The sequence below is a fragment of the Anas platyrhynchos genome, chromosome 2 (assembly GCF_047663525.1).
Source record: "Anas platyrhynchos isolate ZD024472 breed Pekin duck chromosome 2, IASCAAS_PekinDuck_T2T, whole genome shotgun sequence".
Taxonomy (NCBI): Eukaryota; Metazoa; Chordata; class Aves; order Anseriformes; family Anatidae; genus Anas; species Anas platyrhynchos.
Window position 1 is genome coordinate 105792349 of NC_092588.1, and position 25894 is coordinate 105818242.

General features: G+C 38.5%; 1 protein-coding gene across 11 annotated transcripts in view; it reads right to left on the bottom strand.

Annotated features, from left to right (window-relative positions):
* Positions 1–544: 544 nt before the first annotated feature.
* TNS3 (tensin 3) overlaps positions 545–25894 on the bottom strand; it is a 245005-nt gene continuing 219655 nt past the window's right edge. For all 11 annotated transcript variants that reach the window (XM_038173696.2, XM_038173695.2, XM_027451289.3 and 8 more), the window contains 11 exons: positions 25151–25322; positions 21963–22606; positions 21252–21338; positions 18270–18401; positions 15667–15762; positions 11574–11651; positions 10365–10442; positions 6129–6297; positions 4701–4769; positions 4512–4538; positions 545–3773 (listed from right to left, as the gene is read on the bottom strand). In XM_038173696.2, coding sequence (XP_038029624.2) covers positions 3629–3773; positions 4512–4538; positions 4701–4769; positions 6129–6297; positions 10365–10442; positions 11574–11651; positions 15667–15762; positions 18270–18401; positions 21252–21338; positions 21963–22606; positions 25151–25322 — 1697 coding nt within the window. In that variant the 3' untranslated portion in view covers positions 545–3628. The remainder of the gene's footprint in view (positions 3774–4511; positions 4539–4700; positions 4770–6128; positions 6298–10364; positions 10443–11573; positions 11652–15666; positions 15763–18269; positions 18402–21251; positions 21339–21962; positions 22607–25150; positions 25323–25894) is intronic.

The window sequence follows — 25894 nt, forward strand, 5'->3', positions numbered from 1 at the left end:
TCTCTGGAAGTTTTTCCAGTGTAGTCACGGTAGAGGAACTGTGGCTACACAGGCATCATTTATATGGGTACAGACATCTCAGAAGGTGATATCATATATTCTTCCTTCTTATAATGAAATACGCAATGCAGGCAAAAGGCACTTTTGTATTATTTTAAAAGCAAACGATCTAGGAAAATCACATGATCTGACTAGACTTGAGCAACTCAGACTCCACAGAATTTTGTGGAGTCAGATTCCTGAACGAAATCTGTAAAAAACAAAGTTACACCCTTACTTCTGCATGCAGCCTGTTCTCACTTCAAGATTTCTGTCATTAATTGGTTTTGAATGCAAGAAAGTAATTTTCTTTTAGAACAGACTGTCCTGTAACATTGTATTGTGCAATTTCACTTTCATAATTTTATTATAATCTGAATATCTGAAGAAAAGAGAAAATGACTATACAAAGAATTTATAGAACATTCATTTACATACTGGAGACCTTTTGCTGCTTTACAGTTTGAAGAAAAAGACCCCAAAAATCACTATTTTAGAAGGTAAATACAAGAAGGAAACATAAAATTTTAATGATAATGTTGGATACATGGGAACCATGTAATTAAAAACATGACACTTAGTATTTTTGTAGTATAACACTGTAAGATAATAGTATATTTAATAAGCAGGTTAATAGGAGCCTGGCTAAATACATGTGTCAACTTGCTGGCATTAGTCATGAAACTGCATATACACATCTACCAAAAACCTTGGAAAGCAAGTGCTGTATTAATTATTTCATCTTGTATTTGCCATGAACATAAGTTTCATGAATATCCGTCTACATACACTACACAATGGTACATACTGAACTGTTTTGCTTTCTGCAATTTTTAATTCTTTAAAAAGCAAAAGCATGTGACAATTTACCATCCAAAGGAATGCATAATAGAAAAACTCCCTTAGAAACAGGGCAACTTCTTTTTCCTACTTACCAAATAGATCTGAACTCCCAGAAAACACCACCAAGAGTGGCAGCATTCATTTCCTCATGTTCCTGAATTCAGCAGGCCTTAAGAACACATTAGGAATAAAAAATAAAGCCTCAAATGGAAATGACAATATATGGGGAAAACTTATGCTATATTTTCAGCCCAAAGGCCAACACTTGGTGTCTAATAAGACACGCTGAAATTTAAATGTCACCTACAAAAGTGAAAAAATATAAAAATTTCCTTCTCATTTGAATGCTTACAGCATATCAGATTTATTGCATAAAATTTTTCTACTAGGAAAACTGACAATCTAATTGAGATGCCAGCTGATTAAATTCACTGGGTTCCAGCTGGCTGACTAGATTAGGCAATTGAGTTCTTGCTACACCAGAAGAATACTAAAAGGAAACTTCCCACATTTCAAAAGAATCAAAGTTCCTAGAAATAAGAACCGCATTTTTGGAAAGTACATAAACACCATTTAAATAGCGTGGATAGTACATAAACACCATTTAATACCTCTGTGTCAGAAGAACAGAATTATTTGGTAAAGATCAGTGGCACTTGCCTTTGTTGCTTCAATGGTAGCTACAATGCTTTGGATTGCTTCACCCTTCTGCAACATCCAATGCCCACTGTTACTAATACGCCACTTCCCAGTCCAAATACATTGAACTTCAAATCCTTAACCTGTCTTTTCTGTCCCATCCTCCACCCCCACCCTACCTCCAATACAGTTATTTATACAAAACTGTTAACTAAACAATTTGGTAGTATTTTTTGCTGTGGTCACTCAATAATGTTTCCATGGTCCTGATAAATCAGGGAAATTAGGAAGAAAGCTATTAATGAAAAACAGATCGTCATTTATACAAGTGTACATTACATAAACGTAGAACAAACATAGTTCAGATTGGTGGAACATTCTTACCATACAGCCTAGTGTTTTCCACTTGGTTTAGCCATTATTTAGGAAAAGAGGATGACAGGATTAAATACACAAAGTGGATACAGTTACTAGTTAACCCAGTGCCTCATGCATCCAGTACGCTCAATTCAGCAAGTCACTTTAAACCTTAGGTCATTAACGTAATGTTGACAACCACACATGAAAGAAACAGAGGCAATGAAACTTTCAGTACTGTTACTCTGCAGTTGCTTTATCACGCTCAGTTCTGATATGGAGGTCTAGAACTGTTCTTTTGTGAATGGGAATTATACAGTAGACCTCCTAGTGAAAGCTTACCTTCCTTGTGAAGATTTCCGCTCTAACCTACTTTATCCATTTCCTGTAATTTTTCATTGCTGTAAAGCTAATTAACATTTTGTTGTGCATTGAAAATTCAGATTTGTTTAGAAAAATATACAAAGATATGTACAGGTGTGACAGCTGTACAAACTATGAAACAAATGATCTCAAAAGATGGGACAGAGTAACAAAATAAATTCCTTCTGGATCTCTTGTCTCTATAAAGCATAAAAATAATTCCTACAGATTAATAGAAAATTAAAAACATAGCCCCAAAAGTTCAATAAAAAGGGGACTAAAAAAAAACATTTACATAAGTATTCAAAGGGGGAACAAATGTTACTACCAAAATAGCATTACAAGGAGACATGGAAACAGGTAGTAGCTTGTCACACAGTAAGACAAAAGTCAAAATATGAAACTATTGTCTACAGCAAGGCACATGCTATACACACTTTTACTTATGTAAAATACTGCTAAAGGGCAAAGCACAACATTCTTGTTTAAGGATATCTACACGATATATCAAGATCTGAGATTTACTATAAATAATTTGGTACCAGCAAAAATATATAAATTATAAAATTTTATTTGTTTTTCCCTCATTTTTATCCTGCAATTATTAAAACACAGTATCTTCCCTTAGCTCTTAGTATAAAAAATACAGAAAAAAAACAATCACAGAATACATTTCCATGCAACTGATGTGTTTTTTCTGCCACCTCTTCCCTATTTAAAATGATTCAAGTTAGAACTGCCAGCCTTGCTTACACTAAATACAGAGCAATCTCCCTGAATATTCCACATTGCTGTTTCTTTCTAAGCAGAGATCAACTTGCACAAGCCTTCTTTTCACATACATTATCCCCCTCCTCCATTCAGTTCCCATCACTGATTCACATAAAGATGAAGACTATAGCAAATGGTCTCCTCAGACCATCATTCTCTCAAGAATGTGTTTGCAAGGCGTATAGCTACCATTGATGCAACTATGGCAAGTTTCTTTGTGGAGGTTATATGAAACATTTGCTGCACTAAAAGGTAGCACAGTCTAGTGAGTGAATATTTGTGCTCCAATAAGTGATGAGAAATCGCATGTGAACATATATTAGAAATCCTTCAGGAGAAAAGCTTTTCATTTATGCTTCATTCAGGTATGGGCTACATGGGTTTGGGTGGCAAACAGCTTCTTTTGCTCTGTCCTTTGAAATAAAAAGAAACAAATAATGCTTTGCTAAGTAAGAGTCATCTTCAAAGAAAAGACTAAACTCTTGCAAATATAATGCAGAGAGACTGTCCTCTGCTTTCCTTCTTGGGTATAACATTGCTGCTGAACAGACTTCTTCTCACAGCACTTTCCTTCAATGAAGTCAGCAAAGAGCTTTGAGTCAGCACTGGAAGGGTGTTACATCTTCTTCTGCGATCCAATCATGACCTTTGATACAAAGTTCACAATGGCGCTGGCAGGTTGCTCTGGATCATGCTCTGCAAATAGGTGGCACACATTGTCTGTGGCGCTGCCTTGCTTCCTGGCAACAAACCCAAATACTCTGCAAGAGCAACAATCACACTGTGTCAGAGAACAGACAGACATTGTCTCATTTCATAAAGCAAAAAAGATACTGTAGAAACCAAAAGCCCCGGGACAAATGCACAAATCCTATTTCATCTGATGTAAAGGATGTACTGTGTGACAGCTAAAAACAGTGGTCCAAATCACAGAATGGATTGGGTTGCATGAGAACTTAAAGATCACCTAGTTCCAACCTCCCTGCCATAGGCAGGGACACTTTACACTAGACCAGCTTGCTCAAAGCCCCATTCAACCTGGCCTTAAACACTTCCAGGGATGGGGCATCCACAACTTCTCTGGGCAACCTTTTCCAGTGCATTCGGGGAGGGGGGGGGGGGGATTTTATTTTGTTTTTAAAGCCAACAGTCTATGTGAAACAAGTAAGCTTCAGTTACTTTTAGTGGCTAAGTGACACTCAACTGAATAGCAAATGGCTGTTTTCATTTCTGAAACTTTACACAAATCACAGACCTGCAATGTAAACAAACCATACTAAGTCTGGTTCCAACCATCCAACCATCACTTAATTAGGCTGTAACTTGCAGAATTGCTGATGAACTAAAATCACAGTCTAACTGCAATGGACAAAGAGTTTTACCATTCTGCTTTCCCTTCTCCATCTGTGACAAAGGTAACTAGAAAACTTACAAACTGATCACTGTAATGATATTCCTAAAACATTCAGTTACAAGAGACTCAGACAGGTTCAACTTACTTTGCAGAAAGGCCATCTTTCATCCATCTTGACATCCATAAGAAAGAAATGAGAAAAAAATAAAAGAAAAAAAAAAAGGAGAAATAAAATGACACTTCCATTAGTTTTTGTTGTGTTTTTTTTGTTTGTTTGTTTGTTTGTAGATAATAATACAAATAACGCATTAGAAATAGTACTTGTCTTGCTTACTTTCTGTCTTGTGGATCCAAGGCACAGAAAATAACAGTGTTGGCTGGATAATGTCGCCGAAAGAAGAGTCTGAAGAGGAGGAAATAAAATATTTTAGAAATAGTTAAGATGTTTAAAATTTAAAACAATAAACAGATCTGAAAAATCAACCATATTTAGTCTATATTTAATAATGGCAATATATAGCTTTTATTATCTCTGAGTCACAGTTTTAATGCCATATGAGTCATAGAATGATTTCCTTTGGAAGGGACCTTAAACATGATCTAATTTCAATCACACTGCCATGGGCAGGGACACTTCCCACTAAATCAGGTTGCCCAAAGCCCCATCCAACCTGGCCTTCAACACTTACAGGGATGGGGCATCCACAACTTTTCTCAGCAACCTGTTCCAGTGCCTCACAACCCTCATTAGGAAGAATTTCTCCCTAATATCTTACCTAAGTCTGCCCTTTTTTAGTTTAAAGCTTTTACCTATTTCCCTATCACTACATTCCTTGGTAAAGAGTCCCTCTCCATGAACTGCTCCAACCAAATCAATCCATATTTAAAAGAGTAACTTTAAGTTTTGGACCATAACAAATCCAACCCTTAAGCAAAGAAAAAGAACTAGAAGTATGATCTTTTTTTAACCGCTTATATATTATATCAGTGGGAAATACAGATTCTTGGAACTTGTGAATTATTTGATTATATTAAGTTTCTAAATATTTTATGGTTTTATGATTTAAGGTTTTGTCTTTGATCTGCTACAAATGGTTTTAGAACCCATGGAACTAGGAAGTCTCACCTTTTTTTTTTTAACCCATAATAATTTCCTGTCATCCCTCCACTATAATGATCAGTTTTCAAATTGAAATACTTTTTAGTAGCCCTAATAGCATGCAGTACAGATTGAATATAAATTATTTTTTTATCATAGTAGTTCACATGTACTAGGCTATCCAAAGCGCTATTTCAAATACTGGCAATACACAGTGTCTGCTCAGTCCAGCTCTGTTCAGTTATACTGGTGAAGGATACTGTGAAGATAAATTACTGTGAAGATAAATTACTTCACTGAATAGACTGAGTATTAAATGCTCCAAAGGCATTACTTTCCCTTTTTCTATAAAATAACTACAATGAAAAAAATGCCATGGCAAAGTAACCTTCCAGAGACAGAAACTGCCACGTGGAAGAAATGCCTACATCTTAAAATATTCATCCTCCAGTACTGCAGGCTTCTGGCAACCTCGAGGGATAGCAAACATTGTTGTTCTTTATGCAATCTTAATATATGATTTAGTCTTTAATGATACTCTGTAGTCTCCTAATATATGATTAGTCTCTGAAACAGAGACTGCAGAAAATAACTGGAAAAACAGCAAGTGACATTTGTTGGAGACAAGGACAGATACTCTCTCCCCATTCTTCTTTTGCTTACTTTCTTTGATTATCTGTCAGTGTGATTCCCTGTGCAGACACCTTGAAATGGACAACAGTTGAGATGGGAGAAGGATCTTGCATCAGCGTCAAACTCAAGGCTTTCTGTACTGCCTGATAGCCTGTGAGGGACTCCATCTCCACAGAATTCAGATACCAAACATTACACGCTGTAATGAAAGATGGGAAAGACTTTGGGAGGTCATTACATCAAAGAAAGCAGACAGGAATTTTCTGAACAACACCAAATAAAATGGAAAATTTCCACCTTTACAAAGTGAACACAGAAGATTGACAAAAAAACAACGTATCTATTTGTACTTCACCATGTCTCACTGTTGCTTCATAGTTTAAGATGATAATTCTGGAGTTCATTTTTGGAGCCTTTTACTGCCCCGTTGTTCTTAATTCAGTTACAACAGCCAATGAGAAAATATACATTTTCTTCAGTATAAATCGATACATTTCACAGTTTCAAATTGTGCTTGTTACCTTCAAAGAAAACCATTCACTTGTTTAGCAAGAGAGTAACAGTCTTCTCCCCTCAAAGAACTGAGGATTGCTGCAAAATTCATATCTCAATAATTCCATAGTGCTTTGTATGTTCAGTAATTTTAGGGCAAACAAAGCAACTTCCAAATTGAATTAACTACTCAATATATTAGGTTGATTCTTTACCTCTGCATGCATTTATTTTAGGAGCCCTTTTCTTCTCCTACAGATATTAGTATTTTCTGGTGTATCTCTATAAAAAGTAGCTCATTGGTTTCTAAAGCTACCAAACAGTTAATTTATTTTTTAATCTGGCCTCAAAACAAATCTGCAGTGACCAATAGGGCAGTAAGTATTAATATTATGTGGCATTATATAATAGCACTATAATACTGTATCACAATATACAGTATTATACAGTAAAAATGACATACAATATTATACAGTATTAATTATAAAGGTTGTATAGTATTAAAAGAAGTATTTGCATGATTAATTACTTCCAACTTGTGTGAAGTCAAAGTTACAAGCAGATTAATAACATTTTTGAAATTGAAAAGTTCTCTTAGTCTTATTCTACAACACCAGAAATAATTAAACACATACATAACTGAACACTGATACCAACAAACTTTGTGTTTTGGTTAAAACATCTGTGTAAGTATACAGGAAAGAATTTACAACTCTGGCAGCAGGTGTGTGCAAATTACCATGCTATTATTCGATTAGTTATCAGTTTATCCTGGCTTGCCAACCTTGCTATGAAAGCAAAGATTAAATAAAAAAGTTCCTTTTTTCATATGGCTATTCTGTAATTTGATTAAAGCCTTTTCGTATTACTATCTACATAAAATACACAGCTGGACACCGACATTTTCAAAACAGTTAGGCGATCATCAATTTGCAGACTGCATAAGTGTAAGTTTGATTCCAGCATGGCTATCAGCCCAGTAACTTCAAGCTCTGGAGGTTGTCAGTGAAAGAAGGGATCCAGAGATTTGATTTATCTGATTTGTAAGTGAAAGGACTTGGAAATGTATTTGTGCATTGGCGTGCTAGTTTCAATAGCTTTGTCTGAATCAATCACTATACACTTCATACAGAGAGGCCTTCTTCACTAAATTGCATACTGCCATGTCTACCCAAACTTGTGAATAACATTCCAAACCATAAATTTTCTTATTCTCACATCATTACTGTGTACGTTTGGTACAGACCTAAAAAGCTCTTCATTAAAGCTCTAAGCTTTTCCCACCAAAGGAAGCTTGCCTTGTTCCCCAGCCACGTTCCTCACCCCTTTTGAGGCTCATATAAAGGGTTTCACTTCCTTTGCAACAGCCATTTCACTGGTGTCAAGAGACCTTCTACATGACCTAGCCAACCTTGCTGTCTAGATTGCCATCAGTGTAATAGTGCAAAAGCAGTCAATAAATACAGTAGATTCCTTTACTTGCATAGCACAAAAATAGTAAATTTTATCTTCTTCTAAAGTTCTGGAAAGTGCAAAAATGTCAGATTAAAAAGTAGAATACAGAAAATGAAAGGTGGTGAGAAAGACTACATATTTCTCACTTCAGAACATCATGTTCTGATTTGGACAGTTGATGGGTTATCAAATGACAGCAATCCCACAGAAACTGTATTCAAAGCTAGAATGAAAGGAAGATGTTTGTATCTTTCCTGTAAAATTGCTGCTCTTATCTTTCACGGGTGGCATTTGTAGTCATGTCTGTACTAGCACTGATAGCTATGCAATATGGCCAGCTTGAGTATCCTGTGCTACTTTTATACTGGGAATGTGCTTTATCCAGAACACTAAATCCCTTCACTCTACTAGTGGAAACAGATATTAAGAATTTGGACTTATCTGAAGCACAAAATTTGGCTATCAAACAGGAAAGTTAATAAAACAAGGTCTGTTCTGGGGAAAAGCCACTTATCTGTACAGTTGTCACTCTCTGGGATTTGTAGGTTAGCTTCTGCATTTAGAGAACGATTGGAAATGCCTATTAGGTTTTTCAGGCATCTATATAAATCATCATTCTAGGAAAAACATCTTTTTTTGCTTGTGCAGTGAGAAAAGGGTGAGGTGGATAATGGTATGGAAATGTTTGGCAGGGAAAAACTGCATCTTATTTGACTAAACTACAGGTGCCCACACAAGCTTGTATGTTTGGACAAGGAATAGTTTACATGTCTCAGTGAGGAACTCGACAACTGGAAAGCTGTTGACTGGATAGGGATCTCTGAAACACAGAAAATCAGTGGGAAATAATGTGTCAAGGTAAAAGACTGACAGTATCTCCTAGCTATGTTACCTAATCATGTTCCAACTCCTTGTTTAAAAACAAAACCAACAAGACAAAAAGAAAATATATACATACTAAAAAACACATATTCCCAAATGATCCATGATATGACAATCCCCATAAGGAGTTACCTGAATACTGCCCCAAATGGTGTAAGAATTATTTCTTTTTCTTTTTATTTGAAAAGCCTTGCCAAAGAGAAACCAGTGTTTCTAAAAGGATAACTTGTGCCCATTTTGCTGAGTTTTCAAGAGGAGAAGTCTTTTAATTCATTTTCCTTGGCTTTTACGCTGTTGGCTACAACAAACACCATCAGCACTGTTAGACAGAAAGGCCAACAGGTGCTCATTCCTGGCATGGCATCAGTAAGGCCAGCCATTGCCTCAAATGCTTGATTAGAGCATTTGAAGTGATACTGCAAATTTTCAAGTCAAATTGCTGAATAAGCAAAGAGCAACACACACACTCTCTAGAACTGCTCAGCTTGGCAAGTGCCCCATGCAGAAGCACCCCAAAATAGGTTAGGGCAATGAGGCAGCATTCTGATAAAGATACGCCTGGCTGCTACATTTTTGATTGTGGCTCCACTTGTAGGCTAAACTCAAGGAAGAGTGTCAAACATAGTGTATTCGCCTGCTGTAATGGGACTAGATCATAGAATCATAGAATCATTAAGGTTAGAAGAGACCTTCAAGATCATCTGGTCCAACCATCACCCTACTACCAATACCACCCACTAAACCATGTCCCCTAGTGCCATGTCCCCTGAATCACACCATTTGGTGGAAACTTTTTCAGGGCTCTTCTGTTATATCAATAAAATCGTGGTAATACAACTTAATTTGCAGAACGGATACTGCAGTATGCATAAGAATCCATAAAACAGCATCCAGTGGAAAAGGTACTGGATATTTCCTAACAGCACACATCATCAAGCACATGGCAATGGTTTTGGTTTTTCTGTTTGTTTGTTTCAGATTTATTGGTGGATAAGCATTTTTCAGTAGTGTTTTTTACTTCTAACTTTAACCCTACTCTAACCCTACTGAACACTTTCATTTGTTGCCATTTGCAGACCTCATAGTTCACGAACTTTTACAGAATGCAGGTTGAAAAAATCTTCTCAAAGTTTATCACTATGAAATTAATGTCACTGCTTCCAAATTGCTGTGCTGGAACGAACCCAAGAGTACCTCAGATTGTCATGGGACACGCAATGGGAAAGCAGATACAAGGTTGTACAACTGAGAAGGTAGTTGCAGAAAAGAGAAGGAACTTTGTACATATCCTCACAGTGCCCTTTACACTTCTGCACAGAACATTAAATATAACCGTTCTCTTTAATCATCCTTCAGTCCAGTCTTAGCATCAGTTTTTCCCAGCCTCTAAAATATAACACTTAGTGACAGTCAAATGCAAGGAGAAAGTTTACCAACCTGCACCCTGTTTGAGAAGTTCTGTTGCTGAGTTTGCAGCAGTCTGTGGAGAAGTTTCTGCTATCTCTTCCAATGGATCTGAGAACAGAAAACACTATCCATGTTTGCACTTGAATAGACAAGTAATGCACATGGTCAAATATGAGTCTAGCTTTTGTAAATGTGATTTCATGTACTAGATAAGTCTTGGCCAGAAACATTAAACAATCTTGTATCTGCATCTATAACCACACATGCCATGTGGCTTTGTTGTTGTTTTTGTTTGTTTGTTTGTTGTTTTTGTTTTGTTTTTGTGCTGCATCATTTTTTATGCCCAGTGCTGCAGGAGAGATGTTCAACATTTATTTCCTAATAGTCACAGACACAATTACATAGACATGCCAGAGGTACAGAAGTGCTACCACATTAAAAAAAACTATTAAGAACTATATTGCCTCATAACAACCTTGAAGTTTTCAAAATAGTGAGATTTTAATTATGTAATTTGTATATTTCACAGTAATTCAGGTACACAGTTTGTTTCCGAGATTAAATAAATTAATTGTCTTTTGATTCGGAAGACAACAACATCATTCTTTTTTCTTCATTCTTACGTAGAATGCAAATATCTAAACTGTAAAGGCAGCAGTAGAATACTTGCCTTTAAATCTTAATGCTGTGTTGGAGCACTGACATATGATCTTTAACAAAAGCTTGAAGAATTCAATAGAAAACAGCAAGGATGTTTCACATTTCAATAATACATCTGGTGTTAACTTCATGTGGGAAAATAGCAGACTGAATTATGCGGAAAGCATAGGTGTATTCTGCTGTGGTCTTAAGAGTGGTTTATGAAATCATCATTACCAAAATTAGAATTACAGTCCCATGATGCAATACAGGCTCCTTGATTATTTACTTAAACAATATTTGGACCTGGGTAAACTGCTACTTCCTTCCTGCCAGCATCATACACAGAACTTTGTCCTTCACCCACTTGAGTTCCCTGAAGCCCCGGGTGGTAACATCTAACCTCAGGTGATTACATCTAACCTCACAGAGGTGCAATTTTATATCTGAGAAATACATTTGTCTTCCTACATGATAGATTACTGTGCTAAATTCTGTGACTCTCGTATGATAATGATTGGAACATCGCAGTACTAGTCTGCTCACAACTTTGAAGCAAAGCCTTGGCTGAGCATCTCTTCTGTACTATAATAAGCATACCTCTGTCTGGGATGAGGAGCTTACAGGGCAATGCCAGTGGAGTAATGGAATGCTGGTACACCAGAGCCGTCAAACTCCCTGTGGTCAGAAATTAACAAGATATAAAAGATTAACTTGGTGGACAAAAATAACACTTAACAGTTATGCTGGCTTCCAAACATTTTATCAACCAAGCCCCCATACCCCTTCACTCACACATACACAAGTTTCCCTTAAAAATACTTTCTTGGCACCTAAGCCAAGATCTTTTTTGCTCAGCTTAAGTGGATTTGTGTTCCCCAGCGCTGTCCCAGTTGTATGTACTTAACTAAAGTCATTAATCACAATCATACAGTCCCTTTCTTTGCTTAGATGTATTACTGAAATCCTAATCTAAATGTCTGCTTCAAATGGAAAAAGTGCAAAGATGATACACAAACAATAACATATGGATGTCAGTAAATTCCTTTCAATGCTCTTAATTTCTGCTACAGTTTAATGTAGCAAATATAGTAAAACCTTGTGAAGAAAGTAAGAGCGCAAGGGGTCAATGCTATGCGATGAAGAAGTGAAAGAGTGAGGAGCTCTACTTCTTAGCCACTCAGCTTCTGTTGTCTAGTGCTTTGGCTACATGTGCCTCTATTGTATATTTATAACAGTATAAAAGATTGCCTAGACAAAAGCTCCCCCACCCGATGCAACACTGATATACATAATATTCTCTATTAAATTCTTTCTTTTAATTACTGCCATAAACTTTGATGTTTTTTAACGACTTTTACCATTCAGACTTAGCTTCAATTAAAATAACTGTTAGTCATCCTCATCATTAGGATGTAAGACCATATACCCTGACAAAATTCAATACATCTTTACTTCAAATAGAATTAGTCATTTTACACTTGCACATTTTATGGTAGAAAATTCCTTCACAAATACATTGGTTGTAAATGGTAAGGTTTGGTAGCAGAGGAGGGCACGAGGAGAGGCCAGAGCTGCCCCATGCCAGTTCCAGCTGGCTCCAATGGCCCCACAACAGGGCATGGATGAGTCCCTCAGCCAAGCTGTTGGCACCTCTGCAGAAATGTATTTAAGAAAGGGCAAAAACAGCTGCAAAGAGGCAAGGAGAGAACAAAAGGAGTGCAATACAGCAGAAGGAAGACCAAGGTCAGAGAAGAAAGAGAAGGTGCTGCTCCATATGCCTGGTCTGACTGACATCCACCACACTGCCATCCATGGATGACCCCACACCAGAGCAAGTGGCTATTTACTGAAGGAAGTGCAGCCTATGGAGAGCTCATATTGAAGCAGATTTTATTTTCCTGAAGGATGGCAGCCCATGAGAAGAACCCATGATCCAGCAGGTGAAAAGTGGGAAATGGCAGAAGTAGCAAAGAGGAATTGACCTATTGAGGTCAATTGAGTAGCGAAGAGGTACTGGCCAAATTCCAACCCCATCCCCTCCTGTTCCACCTGGGGTAGGATGGGAGTTGAGGAATGTGGGATGAAAAAGCGAAACTGAGTTTAGAAAGGGCAGAAGGAAAGGTGTTATTTCAATGTTTGTTTTTGTTTCTCACTACCTGAATGTACTGGCAATAAACTAAATCCATTTCCCCCAACTCACACCTGTTTTCTCACTGTAGTAACTGGTAAGCAATCTTCCTGTCTGCATCTTGACATACAAGCTTTGTAATCCTATTTACCTCTCCTGTCCAACTGAGGAGGAGGGATGAGTGAGCAGCTGGATTCTGCTGTTTACTATAATGTGTAATGAGCTTTTATTGTATTATATTACATAGGCTGAAATGCCATAATGCACTTTTTTCTATGTGAATGTCCCACTCTGTTGTCATTTTAGCTATCCTGTATAAATATAGTACAGGTCAAAAGAAGGCAAAGGTCCTGAATAAATAAGGCCCTCAAAATTCATCTAGCTAAGTATAGTGGGTTTACATGGCAAGGTTTTGGTAGCAGGGGGCTGTAGGTGCGACTTCTGTGAGAAGAATCCAGAAGCTGCCCCGTGTGAGATAAGAGCCAGTTCCAGCTAGCTCCAAAGGGACCCACTGCTGCACATTGCTGAGCCCATAAGCAATGTTGATTGTTCATCTGTGAGAGCATATTTAAGAAAGGGAGAAGAGGAGCGTAGAGGAGAGGAGCGTAGAGAAGGGAAGGGAAGGGAAGGGAAGGGAAGGGAAGGGAAGGGAAGGGAAGGGAAGGGAAGGGAAGGGAAGGGAAGGGAAGGGAAGGGAAGGGAAGGGAAGGGAAGGGAAGGGAAGGGAAGGGAAGGGAAGGGAAGGGAAGGGAAGGGAAGGGAAGGGAAGGGAAGGGAAGGGAAGGGAAGGGAAGGGAAGGGAAGGGAAGGGAAGGGAAGGGAAGGGAAGGGAAGGGAAGGGAAGGGAAGGGAAGGGAAGGGAAGGAGAGGAGAGGAGAGGAGAGGAGAGGAGAGGAGAGGAGAGGAGAGGAGAGGAGAGGAGAGGAGAGGAGAGGAGAGGAGAGGAGAGGAGAGGAGAGGAGAGGAGAGGAGAGGAGAGGAGAGGAGAGGAGAGGAGAGGAGAGGAGAGGAGAGGAGAGGAGAGCAGAGGAGAGCAGAGCAGAGCAGAGCAGAGCAGAGCAGAGCAGAGAAGAGCAGAGCAGAGCAGAGCAGAGCAGAGAAGAGCAGAGCAGAGCAGAGCAGAGCAGAGCAGAGCAGAGAAGAGCAGAGCAGAGAAGAGAAGAGAAGAGAAGAGAAGAGAAGAGAAGAGAAGAGAAGAGAAGAGAAGAGAAGAGAAGAGAAGAGAAGAGAAGAGAAGAGAAGAGAAGAGAAGAGAAGAGAAGAGAAGAGAAGAGAAGAGAAGAGAAGAGAAGAGAAGAGAAGAGAAGAGAAGAGAAGAGAAGAGAAGAGAAGAGAAGAGAAGAGAAGAGAAGAGAAGAGAAGAGAAGAGAAGAGAAGAGAAGAGAAGAGAAGAGAAGAGAAGAGAAGAGAAGAGAAGAGAAGAGAAAAAAAAAAGCTGCTGCACAACAGCAGCTAGAAGAGTAAGGCATGAGAAACAGCCTTGCAGACCCCAAGGTCAGTGAAGAAGGAGGGCAGGAGGTGCTCCACGCACGCAGCAGAAGTTCCCCTGCAGCCTGTGGAGAGGACCATGGCGGAGCAGGCTGTCCCCCTGCAGCCCATGGTGTGCCACAGTGGAGCAAATTTCCACACTGCAGCCCGTGGAGGAAACCACAGTGGAGCAGGTGGATCTGACCTGGAGGCTGCAGCCTGTGGAGAACCCCCACTAGAACAGACACTGGGATGAACCTGCAGCCCATGAAGAGGGGACCACACAGGAGCAGGTGACCTGGCAGGAGCTGCTGCTCGTGGGGGACCCATGTTGGAGCAATTTGATCCTGACGGATGGACCCCATGGTATAGACCCATATTTGGAGCAGTTCTTGAAGAGCTGCTGCCTGTGGGCAGCCCCCGCAGGACTGGTTTGGGGAGGACTGCATCCCATGCAAGGTATCCCACATTAGAGCAGGGGCAGAGTGACCGTGAAGGAGCAGCAGAGGCAAAGTGCTATGGACTGACCACAACACCCATTCCCGTGTTTCCCTGTGCTACTCAGGGTGAGGAGGTGGAAGAGGTTGGAGGAGGGGAGAAGGTGTTTTTGGTTTCTTTGTTTCTTCACTTCTCTAGCCTGTTAGTAATAGACAATAAATTTGACTAATCCCCCTATGTTGAGTCTGTTTTGTCTGTGACGATAATTATTAAGTAATCTCCTTACCCTTATCTCAACCCTTGAGCCCTTTTCATCATATTTTCTCCCCTTTTCCTTTGAGGATGGGGAGCGGAGCAGCTGTTTTACTCAGCTGCACACCTGAGTAAAACCACCACACAAAGCTATCTGCAGCAATGTTGGTAGTGGTTGATAAGCGTGACAGCTGGAAGCTTGAAGTGCCAGAGTGTCCTGCACATATTCTTAAGGTAAATGTGTACAAGGCTGCTATTACAACAACCCTGGAATGGATTCCTACAGAAATCTTCAAGACTTGAGCAAAGTATTCTCTCATCTCCACTCCACTGAAGTCTGTAAAACATCTCTGTCAAACACAAACTATTTCCAATTTCTGTGTCCCTGTGATGCACAGTACTTACCAAAGTATGGTTCATTTGGGCATCCTTTCAAGCGCACCCCCTTCTGAGTGCATTCAATCAGAAAATGCCTTACAAGCTCATTCGACAAATCTCCAACTGTGTTAAAAAAGAACAAGAAAGGGCATGAAGAGAAGCAAGGAACAGAGTAGTCTCATAAATTAGCAGGTCTTTATGAAGCAGTTTTCCACATTAACACCAAATGTTTTATACAAAGCATGCCAAACACATTAGAGCTGCTCTGCTGCAAGATTACAAGATGTAGTAAAAAGAGAATTCTGGGGAAAAAAATCAAACAAGCAGATAGCTCACTTTAGATATTCAGTGGAAAATCTTTTAGTATTATTATGGACTGACATCCAAATATGCACTGGTGTCCCAGCTACAGAGAGGAATATGAATTTGGAAAACTAATGGCTAGAAATTCTGGTGTACTTGCGAATTAGAAGAACTTGTATCCAATGTGACAAGGGAGTAAAAGCATGACAAAATACTCACATTTCTAGTGATAGGACTGAAAATTTCTCACAGAACTTTCCAGATCAAAACAATAGAAGATTTAGCTGTACATGCATAATGATGCCAAGTCTCTCAATGAATTTTTAAGTTTTAAAATGTTTTCAGTTTTACTCCAAACCTTTGTTCCTAAGGCAATTACATGAATTATGGCAATTATATGAAATACTCAGGTTTTTGTATCTCATTAAAATACAGTTTTTACAGTATCTCATTTAAATACAGTTTTTATGTCCCAAGGCTCTAAGACAAATCTTGAAATTTTAAGTGGGATATACTGAAGAGATTTAAAGAATAAAAATTCCCTTGAGATTTACCATTCTTTTAAGCATATACATTAATTTGCATACATATAATTAAGACAACTTCACTATCTCTTGAAGGACTAGTTCATGGTATTTCACACCTGCCTACAAACTGGAGCTCTTTCCAAGCAATGAAAGGTTTAGTTTATAGCAACAGAGCAAAGCTGCCAAATCATTCAAACCTCAACAGAAGAGCTATGAATAAATGCTGCCTTTGAATCTGATTGTATCAGCCATCTGACTGTCCAGTGAACACATAACCTCAAAGGCTCACTTTCAGACTAATATAGATGAACACATTAATCTGGACAGCAGAAACTTATATGCAAGCAAGTACTGCAGAGTTCACCATTTCAAGCAGCTTACCACTTGCCATTATTTTCATACAATATTAAGAATAAACGAATATAAAAAGAGTAGTTAAGCAGTGGAATGGGTTGCCCAGGGAGGTGGTGGCGTCACCATTCCTAGGGGTGTTTGAGGAAAGGCTGGATGTGGTACTTAGGGGCATGATTTAGTGGGTAATACCAGTTGGTAGGGGGACAGTTGGACTAGTTGATCTTGGAGGTCTTTTCCAAACTATGATTCTATGAGACTGAACAAATTTGTGCCCTCCAGGATGAAGCAGTTGGAATCAAAGCTAAATATCACTGAGGGTAAACTGGAAGAATACTAGAGTCTTGATTACAATTTTCTTTTGCTACCACTTACCTGTAGTACAACTAACATAAACTGGCTCTTAAACACTAGTAGAGTTTGAACTTTCATGTTTTCCTGGATTTCATTGATCTTATGAGAAGAGATTAATAAAAACACCTACAGCTATTCCATTTGCCTCCTTGCAGTTGCTATCACCAGTGCACCCCTACCGTTTACCTCAAATTAGACACTGCAGTGGTTCTGTTGATGTTGCTTGACAACAAAAAGAAGTATTATATGACAATTTTTTACAAGAAATCTCAACATATGAAGTGTAGAGAATTCAAAAATGTTATTGTAATACAAGCGGATTGCCAAGGCCCCCACTTGTCTCTGAGTAAGCTTTAAATCTTAGCAAAAAGAAAAAAAAGAAAGAGCAAAGCACACTTCCACACTAAGATTCACTGCTTTCCTGTGATCTATGTTGCTTATCCCCCCCCCGGCAATGAAAATCACCCCAATTCCTCACCCCATTTCCTTTCTAGTAGCACCAATGAGCCAAGAACACTACAGATACTGCTTACTGAGATTCTATAGATTGATTTATGCTTTCCATGTGTTCTTTTCATTTTAGCTTTCACAACTATCAGGCACAAGTTATATATGAAGGCAATGGAGCTGGGAGAATATACATATTTCATCACTTCTTTTAAACAACTATCATCTTTCCTTAGGGAACCTCCTAAGATTTTTCTCTAACGTTGAACTGTCTCAAAACAAAATCCTGGGGTCAAAAATATTCAACATCCCAGCCAAGTGAAAGCTCTGCATGATCGTATGAGGATGAAACACAGACTTCTAATTGCTAGGGAGGACCCATTACAGAGATGACGGTTTTTCTGTCAGGTTGGTAAGGTATGATACACGTGCTGCCACAATATACATACATTCACAAGCCATGGTCAAACTGAAGAACAAACATCTTATCCAGTCCCATTCAATACGATACTAGTGCCAGGAACTAAATGGAGCCTGTAATTCAAGTTGCACTTACTGTAAGTAGGAAGATTCCTACAGATTAACACACAGTAATACAGACTTTCTAACGTGTGGTTTGTTAAAGGACAGATAGAAGGCATACAGTACCTTTCTTATTTAACTGCAGAACAGAAGGAGGTGGTGTAGCAACTTTCATTGCTAGCCCATAGGCTCCCCGGAAAGAATGACTGTCTCGAACAATAAATGACCCAGGCTCCTTGTCCTTGAGAACAGCAATGGCTGTAAAGAATTTTAGAAAAGAGAGAAAAACATTTCCAAAACAATACACACACTCAAAAATTACAGGTGCAAATCTATAATTAAAAGGAGAGTAAAGAAAATAAGATCCTTTATACGTCTCCACTGCTGTAGAAGAGACTATAATTGAACATATTTGGGGGGATCTGACTAAAAACATCTCATGTGAATTTCATGGATACTTATTTCAAAGGAAGCCTGAAATACAGATCCCTAGTGACTTTTTTTAACTGTGAAAGATGTAGGTTCTACCAGGGTTCATGCAATCAGTGCTTCCAGAAGAAAATGCTGAGTAGTGGTAAACTGCTGTTACATTGACAAGTCAACAGATTTCTACCACCCACTAGGCTACAACTGATTTTTACACAGTAGCTTAAGTTGATTTTTACACAGTAGCTTAAATCTGTGCCTCAGGTCAGTGCCTGCACACATGTAGTTGGGATCACTTGGAGCTGTGAATGATACAAGAGAAATGATACAACAAAATTGAAGATGGAATCTGAATAAACACCAAAGGTCTGTGCATGATTTTTCATTTGCTACATGCTTTTCCTTTTTTCAAGAATACCGAGCAAACATTAGTTAACAACTACTGTTGCAGTACTGACCTAGGTAATCAAGTCTGATACTGATAATCATAGGCGATACTGATAGCCACATATGAACTTTCTGGCAATGCAAATGCAGCTTCAAGCTGACAGTGCTGATGTGAGCTCCAAATGAAATTTTAGGTGTAAGTTCATGGCAGACAACCCTCCCTTAAAAAAGTAAAACCAAACCAAACCAAAAAATAAATACCACACACTAAACTAAAAAAAAAAATATCTGACAATTATACTTGGAAAAAGTACTAAAAGGTGAAGAGATTAAATATGGTTTTTGTCCCTTTCTTTTTTTTTTTTCTGATCTCAGTGACCATACCAAAGGAAATGCAGCAAAATAAGAGCAAAATGACAGAAACTACACCTCAACTACGTGCATGTGCACACACAGCCCAGGCAAAGAAAATGTGGCCCTATTCCCAATTTTCCTGGCCCCATGTTGTTTCTTTTTAAGAAAAAAGGGCAAGCTGATTCCTGTTTACATATTGTCAAATTGTTAGAATCATGACAGAGAGCACAGCATTTTAATTCCCAGGCTGAACAGACAACAGTGTATTTCTTTTCTTATGTAGCTTTAATAGTCAGAGGCCATCAGTTCTCATCTACAATGTTTCTGTCTCTGCAAAGTACTCTCACTCTATTATGTGTTTTAAAGCAAAACGGGATGAAAGTGGGTATTTGCTCTTCAAATGTCCAATCAGTGAAACACTTTACATCTATAGTCTGTGATCTCTGCTTGAAGCATGATACGAAGTCTTCCTAGAAATCATTTGCAAGAAAACTGCTCGTTTGGCATAAGTCTGCTACAGAATGAAATCTAATAACCAAAAATCTTAACCTCACTTTTAAAAATGGATTTTAATTGGAAAAGAGGCATACTACAAAGCTGGTAAGATAATTGTTTTCATTTGTTCATGCATCTAGGTTTAAAATTCCTTTATGATCTAGTCTCCTCTTTAAATCCACATCAAGACAGGAAACTGTTTCTGCCCATTTGCAGAGCACTCAGTGCTCATTATGGGTGGGGAGCAGAAAACGGGAAGGAGAGTGAAATGAAACAAACAGTGAAACATGATCCAGAGGTGAATAAATAATCCATTTTCTATGACCTTTATCCTCCTAGGCTCATATTTACCACCACACTATAAGGGGCATCCTCACAGTCTGAGAAAATATGACCTAGACAGACACTGCAATTCATCATCTGCCAATAGCTGAAAGCTATTTGGTTTTAGTTCCAAGTCTGATGATGTAAAATTCCTTCCCAATGCAGAACTGCTTTGACATTTTCCTTTTCAACAACTTCATTTTAAGAATCCCAGATTAAAATGCTTTCAATAGCTTACTAAATGCTATTCACTATAGCCCAATATTACAGTACAGACACAAGGATGGTCAGTCAGACTGACTGCATTTACAAAGCATCCAAAATACTTTATTTACGTATTGATGCAGGGTCAAAGTATAAGTTTCCATGTATACATTTTCACATATGTAACAAAAACTTTCCCCTCTCATTCAGTAATATATCTACATATAGATGTATCTACATTGTACATCATAAAGATGTTATTCCATAGGAGTGTTATTTTGTGATCTTTAAGAAATAATGTATGTCACTTGCAGCTGAAAGTGAAATTTAGGCTACAGAACAACTGGTAGACGAGGATTGCTCTCAACCTATCTACACAGGGCAACACACGTGGCTGAAATTATGCCAGAGCATCACATTTGTACTCAAATGGTTTCTGAGAGCAGCAGTTGTTTGTTATTGCATCATGCATGCTTGCTATTCCAAACTCTGGAGGCCAAAACAGCTTTGCCAGGCACACTGGTGAAGACTCACCATAATATTAGATTGCATTAATATAACATATTCTGCTCAGATTTTCTTTCAGCATACCTTAAAACAACTTCCATCGTTGTGAGAAGGCAACAGACAAATTAGTTTCTCAGTAAAGCACTTTTGCAGGAGCCACCACAGGAATACTCAAATTACTATGTAGTTATTCAAGTTAGGATAATAATTTGTCTGAAATATTTGAATCCCCTCCACTCTCAAACTCTGCCTTTGGACAAAATAAATTGAAGTTGTCTTCAGCCCTTATAGATTTTGTATTTCTTTCTGTAATTATTTTAGATGTCTGGTAGTCATAAAAAAAAATAAGACACATTCACCAACTAGCCTTTCTGCAAGTATATGCCTCAGAATATACATCAATTGTTATACCTTGTTCTCTTGAAATATCTGGTTTATACCAGAACTTGGATGTGTCCTGGACAAATTTCACAGTCACGTGTTTATCCGTTGTGTTTTCTATAAAATAAAAGGGGAAAGAGAAGTTAAGAAATTTTCTAAATATAGAGGCATTTTTTGCCTTTCTTTTTAACTTCCAACCACATTAATAATTCTAAAAACTCATGATTAGAAGGACAACAGAGAGGAACTTTGAACTGTTTTAGAACCATACGTTAAGACTCCAAAAGCCCTCTTAAAGCTTAATTTTACAAAATCTACAGAATATGAAAAACTTTTACATTTATAAAGCTACACCAAATATAAAGTTTTTCAGTGGGACCCAGTGAATACATATCAACATTTGTAACTATTCTTGACATGAATATAGCAAAGATGCGCAAAGAAACTAGCCTTTATTAAGAGAGGTTGGACTGCATACTCCTTGTTTGTGGTTTCACAGCTCAAAAGGTGGGCTACCCCTGGCTGACAATTAAGGAAGGGCAGAAACAGTTCTGCAGCACTGTCCTCAGAATAATACATCTAAAACCAATGAAACGGTGCCTCTTATTGCAAGCATTCAAGTCCTTTCTGCCATTTTTATTCTGGTGTTTTTTTCCCCCTCCTCATTTTAAAAATCCCCTAAATGGGAGGTAAACTCATACAACTCAGAAGTATTTTGCATTTCTCTGATGCAGAACCTACCTTGCACGGGGGAAGTGCTTAAAATTTTTGAGAAATCTGGGAGGATGTTTGGGAATGGGATGCTGATTGTACTTCCACTGTGGGGGCTAGAGAAGCCACTTGAAGAAGGTGAGACAGAGGTGAAGGAACGGTCCTCTTCAGAGGACCTCTTTTTCTCTGGAAGAGGTGGTTGAGAATGTAGGTTCCCTCCAAGGTGCTGATGAACCGCATTGTTTTGACTATTGTGTCCAGAGGCCACTGTAAGAAAGTTGTGTTCCAAAAAGACATTGTCCTCTGCACTTGCCACTGATGAGCTCATGGTTTTAGGAGAGATGCTAGTGTTGGCTATGAAAGTAGCTTGTTTCTCCTCTGGAGGGGAGCTACAGACCATGTTGCCCCCACTGTAGTTCCGGTAGGCCCGGGCACTGCAACTGTTAGCAGGTTCTTGTTGCTGCTCCACTGGTGATTTCTCCAGGCTGCTCCGGGTGACAACTTGCAGTCCTGGGGTTTGGAAATGAGACAAGAGAGAACCATCTTGCACAGGGTGTGAAAATTCCGAAGGCACAAGGTAACTTCCTGTTGGCCTGTTATTTCCCATTGAAAGCTGGAGCGATGGGGAAGATTTAGGGCTGCTTTCAAGCCAATGACATTCTTTTGTAGGAGAGCTGTCAAAAAAAAAAAATCAAACACAAAAATAACAAAACAGCCAAATAATTTTCCTAAAAAGTCACTACCCAGTCCATACTGTGCTCACTGAGGTACACTTTGACAACAAGAAAGATTTGGCAATACAGCTGGAACAAGGGTCTTCAGCCCCACCCTGATCATTCACTTCTTCAATGTAGTTCATTAATTTCTGCCTTATCTCACCCTCCATTCAGCAATGCTGATGACACCATATCTGAGCTTGTACTGTAAGTCAGGCCACCAAATTCAGCACTGTTATAAATATTCCTGCCTCCTAATTGAGAGAGTTACTTTTAATATGAATTGATTCAGTGAGACTGTGTACAACATTGCTTCACAGAGGTCCTGGAGAACCTCCATATGGTAACTTACAGCACTGGCTGAAAAAGAGCAGTAGGAGGCTGTTAAGCCAAGGCTGTCATCAAAGGCAATGACAAAAGTTTATGGAACAAAACTGATACTACCACAACAGATCTTACATGCAGAGTCTCTTATGTTCATTTTAAAAAAAGGGGGGGGAGAAAGGGAAAGGGGAAAGAGGGAAGAGAAAAAGGGGAAAAGGGAAAGAATGCAAGACAAGAGCTAAGGACAGAGTTGTTCACCATCACACAATAAGTGAATAAGCATGGTAAGAACACATTCCACAAAACTCAACTGTTAGATCAGGTCCCTTTCTAATAAAATTTATATTGCAAGCAGAAGAGAAGCAGGTCCAGTGGTTAATTTTTGCATATGGAAACAACAAACATAAAACAATACAGAGTACAAGAAACACTTTTCCAAGCTTCTGTTTGATTGATGAACTTAAATGTTAAGTATTTATATATTTATTATTTATATAGACAACAGTAAACATTGTATTATTCTACTGGTCAAGAGTTCCACCTGCCCAAGTGAAGGATAACGAATATCCTTCTAAACACCACAGGCCATGCTTCTGACAAACCATCTGATGAAAGTTTAAATTGGCTTCTTTCTTCTGAAAGTGAGATGCCCCTTTAATTTTGGCTGAAAAACATTATCAGCAATATCATATGTAAAGAGAGAACAAACCCATTTTGAGATAGAAAGTGAAAGGAACTGGCATAAAAATTATAAAAAATAAAAAAATATTTTAAAAATTATAAAGAAAGTTTTAATTAAAAGTGAACTGTGGAAATGGATACCAGTAGATTTGAACAGATCCAAGTAGGAGGACCATCAAAAAATGGAAGGGAAGCAAAGGGCGGAAAGGAACCATTCCAAAAGAAAGAAAAAAAACACAAGCTGCAGTTATCAGCTAGATGAAATGAAAAGCAACAGAAAAAATAAAACGCCTAAAAAGAAGGGAACAAAAAATTCTAGATAAAGTTTAAGGAAGGAATGCAAGCTTGATAATGACTGCATTGCCTGATAAGCTTGTAATTCATATCCACTTATAATTAAATGTCAAATTGGCTTCTCCTCAGAAAATACTAACATACTTGATACAGAGCAAAAGGGAAACAAGCTACTGGCATGTAAGGAACTCAGGTAGCTATTGTTTGACATTAGTCGGGCAAATCTGGTGAAGCCTTAGGCTGCAGTATGAGCTCCCATAACCTGAACCTGTTATGTAGTGGTGATTGAGCAACATTTTGTGTGGTTGGGGGGTGGGGATGTGCTGACCAAGGACATAGCAGAATGAGACCGTGCCCCAGGAGATAAGAGAAGAGACATCATGCTCTGCAACAAAGAATTGCCAGTCTGAAGTAACATAATGTATATGTGTGAAGAACTGATTGGACCATAGTGGACAAAATTAAGATTGTATGGGTGTAAGAATCCAAGTAAAGTCTTGAGTGGGGTCCCTCCTTGGAGGCACCCAGCTCAAGCTGATATATGTGTACCATTAAATTCTCACTATTTTAAATATGAATCAACACTTTGAGTGAGTTCTGGATGCCTGGTGCAACCCATTTTGCTAGGGGAAACAACAGGATCCCCTAACAAGATTATTATGATTCACAGTCGTAATTACAACAGGAAACTTCTTTCACAGTCCAAGTACTGACTCAAAATGAAATTAATTAGATAGGAAAACATATAGAAATCAACACACTTAAGTCCTTACTGAGAGTTTGACACATCAACCAACAGCATTCCAAATACTTACTTACTGTGAAAAAGGAACCAATTATCCATGAAAAGGTCAGTTAGCCACAAAAGAATGTTGTTGCAGAGTGATAGAGAAGGAAACATTATCAGCTGTAATAAAACACCCCCTTCTAATAAGTAAATAGAAGTAATTGTTCATGACTGACCACTGATAGTCCCTATTCATTTTTGTATTCCTAGATTTTCTTTAAAACCACGTGTGCCTCTCAGACATATAAAAAACATCTGTGGATGTGTTAACTTCCAGATGGTGGGCAACAACATAATCACATATCACAAGACTCAAAAGTTCTTGTACAAATGCTCTGCAGTGAACAAGCAAGAATAACATCTTTGCTGGCAATCACAATAATGAGAACTAAACAGGTCAGAGAATCTTTTCCTACCTTTCTCCCACCGGGATAGAACTGTTACTTGAAGCAGTACATGAAGATGCTAAACACCGCTGAAAGGAAGGATCCATCTGCATGTTGGACCTCATCAAAGCAGGGTTAGCACCCATGGTGCTGTCAGACATTATCATAGAGTGGTTAAGGGCTTCTTTGTAACTTTGAGATTCTGCAAGAAAGGAAACAAAGTACAAGACAAATTGAAAAACAACTCACATTTTTACAGGCCTTGTACTGCCTGAAAGTGTTTATAAAATGACCAATTTTTCTTTTAATAAAACTATTTTTTACGTTTTAAACAGTAACATTTTATTTCACAACACTGATTGCTGAAAACATCCAGCAGGAGAACAAATGGCAGAGGCAAGTTGTTCTGCATTCCACAGCCCAGTGTTAAGACAGAAATGTCTGTTCAAGTGTCCTACCTAACTATATACAGCATGCACTTAAACCGAGAAGTGATAAAAAAACTGGAGGTTTATTTCAGCCCAAACTTCAGCCCACTGCTGAATGGGGCAGGGCACTCAGTGGCAAATGACAGGAAAGGCCAAGATACTCAATGTCTTTTTCACCCCGATCTTTCCCAGTAAGCCCAGCCTCGGGAATCTCAAGTCCCTGAGATATAGAGAAAGTCTGGATCAAGGAAGACTGCCTTAGATAAGAAGGACCAGGCAAGGGAGCATTTAACAAACTGGATATATGCAAGCCCACTGGGGCCTGATGGTAGTTCCCTCTAGAGCT